The sequence below is a fragment of the Priapulus caudatus genome, unplaced genomic scaffold (assembly GCF_000485595.1).
Source record: "Priapulus caudatus unplaced genomic scaffold, Priapulus_caudatus-5.0.1 Scaffold983, whole genome shotgun sequence".
NCBI lineage: Eukaryota > Metazoa > Priapulida > Priapulimorpha > Priapulimorphida > Priapulidae > Priapulus > Priapulus caudatus.
This window is the reverse complement of record NW_014578044.1, coordinates 41,450-44,591: the sequence shown is the minus strand read 5'-3', so window position 1 is coordinate 44,591 and position 3,142 is coordinate 41,450. Positions and strand designations below refer to the sequence as shown.

At 49.4% G+C, this 3,142-nt stretch overlaps 1 protein-coding gene and 1 long non-coding RNA gene across 2 annotated transcripts in view; both read left to right on the top strand.

The window, feature by feature from the left end:
* LOC106814818 overlaps nt 1-749 on the top strand; it is a 2,944-nt gene extending 2,195 nt beyond the window's left edge. The window contains exon 3 of the long non-coding RNA XR_001394668.1: nt 670-749. This is a non-coding gene — a long non-coding RNA (uncharacterized LOC106814818). The remainder of the gene's footprint in view (nt 1-669) is intronic.
* Nucleotides 750-822: 73 nt separating this feature from the next.
* LOC106814814 (pollen-specific leucine-rich repeat extensin-like protein 1) overlaps nt 823-3,142 on the top strand; it is a 7,179-nt gene continuing 4,859 nt past the window's right edge. Inside the window, exons 1-3 of the mRNA XM_014819166.1 lie at nt 823-905; nt 1,629-1,709; nt 2,186-2,382. Coding sequence (XP_014674652.1) covers nt 2,254-2,382 — 129 coding nt within the window. The 5' untranslated portion in view covers nt 823-905; nt 1,629-1,709; nt 2,186-2,253. The remainder of the gene's footprint in view (nt 906-1,628; nt 1,710-2,185; nt 2,383-3,142) is intronic.

Genomic DNA, 3,142 nt, shown 5'->3' with positions numbered 1-3,142 from the left:
GAGAGAGAGAGAGTGAGAGAGAGAGAGAGAGAGAGAGAGAGAGAGAGAGTGTGAGAGAGAGAGAAAGAGAGAGAGAGAGAGAGAGAGTGTGATCGAGCGAGAGAGAGAGGGAGAGAGAGAGCGCGAAGGGAAGAGAGAGCAAGAGCGAGAGAGCGAAAGAGAAAGAATGAGAGAGACAACGAGGGAGAGAGTGTGAGCGAGCGAGAGAGAGAGGGAGAGAGAGCGTGAAGGGAAGAGAGAGCAAGAGAGAGAGAGAGAGAGAGAGTGTGTGATCGAGCGAGAGAGAGAGGGAGAGAGAGAGCGTGAAGGGAAGAGAGAGCAAGAGAGAGAGAGAGAGAGAGAGTGTGATCGAGCGAGAGAGAGAGGGAGAGAAAGAGCGCGAAGGGAAGAGAGAGCAAGAGCGAGAGAGCGAAAGAGAAAGAATGAGAGAGACAACGAGGGAGAGCGAACGCGGCGATGGGAGGGTGCTCTTGATTCGTTTTCCAGTGAGTTTAGCATCAGAACACCTGCCGTCAGGTGAGCGCTGTCGCTCTGCGGCACTTGTTATATTTCTATACTAGTTTCAATAACGCAATACAATCGATCGCACGTTCAAAATGCATCGTCGTCGCGATCAAACAATGCGATCAATCAACGATGACGACAAACGTCGAACTCTCATCGTTGCAGACAGCTAGCTGAGGTCGCCGTGTCCGAAACCCTCGCCCTGGATTCGCCCGTCAGCAACAGCAACTGGATGCTGAGGAAACCACCTCCGCAGCAGCCACCGCCGCCGGAGGAGGAGGAGGAGGAGGAGGAGGAGGAGGAGGAGGTGAAGCCGGTCTCGTGGGTGTATCCGGCGAGGGACTCGCTGAGAGGTGGCAGCATCCGACTCAAGGATCCAGAGGAGGAGGACGCAGATTCCGGTAGGCATGCCAAAAGAAATTTCTCGAAAGGTTTCTGTAATGTCTTTGCTATATCGCAATATATGAATATATGAAACTCGCAGATTCAGGTATGCGATCGACGCTCGAAGGGTTTGCTATTAATGTGAGCCAAAAGAAAGCTTTCTACTTGACCGTGACGTCGATTCCCGTAGGCATGTCAAAGGAAATTTCTTGAAAGCATTTCCTTGTGCGTAAATGTGAAGGCATGCTATTAATGTGAGCCGAAAGAAATTTCTCATCGTTTTAAAAGAACGTTCTACTTAATCCTATGCTCAAAGGCTGTTAAAAGGGAGACACACCAAAAGAAATTTATCCTCGTTCCTTGTTCGTAAATGCGAAGGCGTAATTTTTCTACTTTCTACTTGATCTTCTTGTTCTTGGAGGATGTTCGGCTCGGTAGCTTGATGGGATGGGAGGGGAGGGGAGATTGGTGTATGTTGGAGCGATGCTGAGCTGAATTAATGCAAGTGTAACGATACATATAATCAAGAGCTAATAATATCTGCAAAGAGCTAATAAGTAATAATACAAGGTATTATTAGTTCTTGATATGATGCATTATTAGCTCTGTTATGTGCGAGGCTATATTTTGTCTCGAGATGAAAGACTCCGTTCTACACCTAGTGTTTGCTCGTTGGCATGTGAGTGCGGATTTTGCGCTCGCGCACCACTCTCAGTTCGTGCATTTCTCAACGTCCACAGATGAAAGAGCGCGCTCCCGCGCTTCTAGTGTGGAGTCCGACCACGAGAGGGCGCCGGCGGTGGCGGTGGTCAGAGCTGCGGGTGAGTGTTCATGTACAGCGAGTGACGATCACTTTGCGACGCGTTTTGGGGATAATTTTTGGGATTTACAATCCGTGTGCCCAGGGCTCATATTTCGGCACGTCACCGAGGGAAAGTACGGTGGTACCTCTGTAAGTCAAATGATATCCGCAGTGATAAGCTGCTGTGGCTGGCCCATCTGGTTTGCCTCTGTGTCCTTTCCACGAATTCCGCGTATTCACGTGTATTCTATTGTATCCTACTTAAAAATGTGCTGTTTAAAAGTATCCTGCCTCGAAAATTCTCTTTTCGAAGGAAACGGTTGTTTTTGCGCCCCTCCACTTTTACGTGATACCTACCCTAAAATTTTCGATCAAACTCCAGGAATCGCTTTCCTTCCCCCCACCACTCCCTAAAGTAGGCCTACACAATTCAAAATTCGACCAATCACACGCCACGCCGATGCACAAGCTATTGTCGTCGCTTTTTTTCCGCAGCCGTCGCCAGCGGCGCCACCGTTCTCGTGCTGTCCAGGCAAGATTCGGACGACGATAGAGAATCGACGATGTCCACGTCTTCGAGGGACGCCGAAATACAGACGGATCTCGCCGGCGTGCGCAACCTGATTCGCATGATGCCGGATAAGGAGGAAGACTGGACGGGAGAACTGGAGGAACGCGCCGAGGTTAACGAGGTAGGAAGGACGCTCATCGTCGGACAGCGGTCGAAATTCTCATCGCGCATGCGCGTGCTCGGGCGCTAGCGCAGACTACACACGCATCACGTCGCGCTGTATTACATATTACCAAGAGCGTATTAAGAAGGTTAATACTTCTTAATACCTTCTTAATACGCTCTTGATATTCCGTATATATTCGATATATATATGTATACGTACAGTGGCGTAGACAGGTCCTCAGTTGTGGGGGGGATGATTTTGCTGTTACTTCCATGACAATTAATGTATATGAAGAGTGCGCGAGCGGCGGAAACCGCGAGCACCTTGGCGCAAAGCCCTTAATGGGTGGGGTCCAGGGGGCGGAGCCCCCGGAAGCTCTTGGATTTTAGCAATTTAGAACCGTCAAGATGGCCGTTTTTGAGGAAATTGAAAAAAATTGATATTGTAAGTGCAATTTTGTAAATTCTAGGGTAATTTTTTTCTTTGAATCCCAGAGGTTTAATAACACGCAACCCCCTCCCACACACACAACCAGTGGCGGATCCAGAAGTGACTTATAGAGGGGCACGAAGCGCCCGGGGGGGGGGGGGGTTGGAGGGGGTGTCACCCTCCCATTGTGTGGAATTGTTGAAAAGTTGCAATCTAAAAGCACTCAATTTTGGACATCTCTATCATAGAATATCAGGATTTTTCCTCCTTCAGGGCATGTCCCTCTCCTGTTTAAGGGGGGGGGGGGTGGTCCGGGGATTTTGTTGAAAGTAACACCTCTTCGATG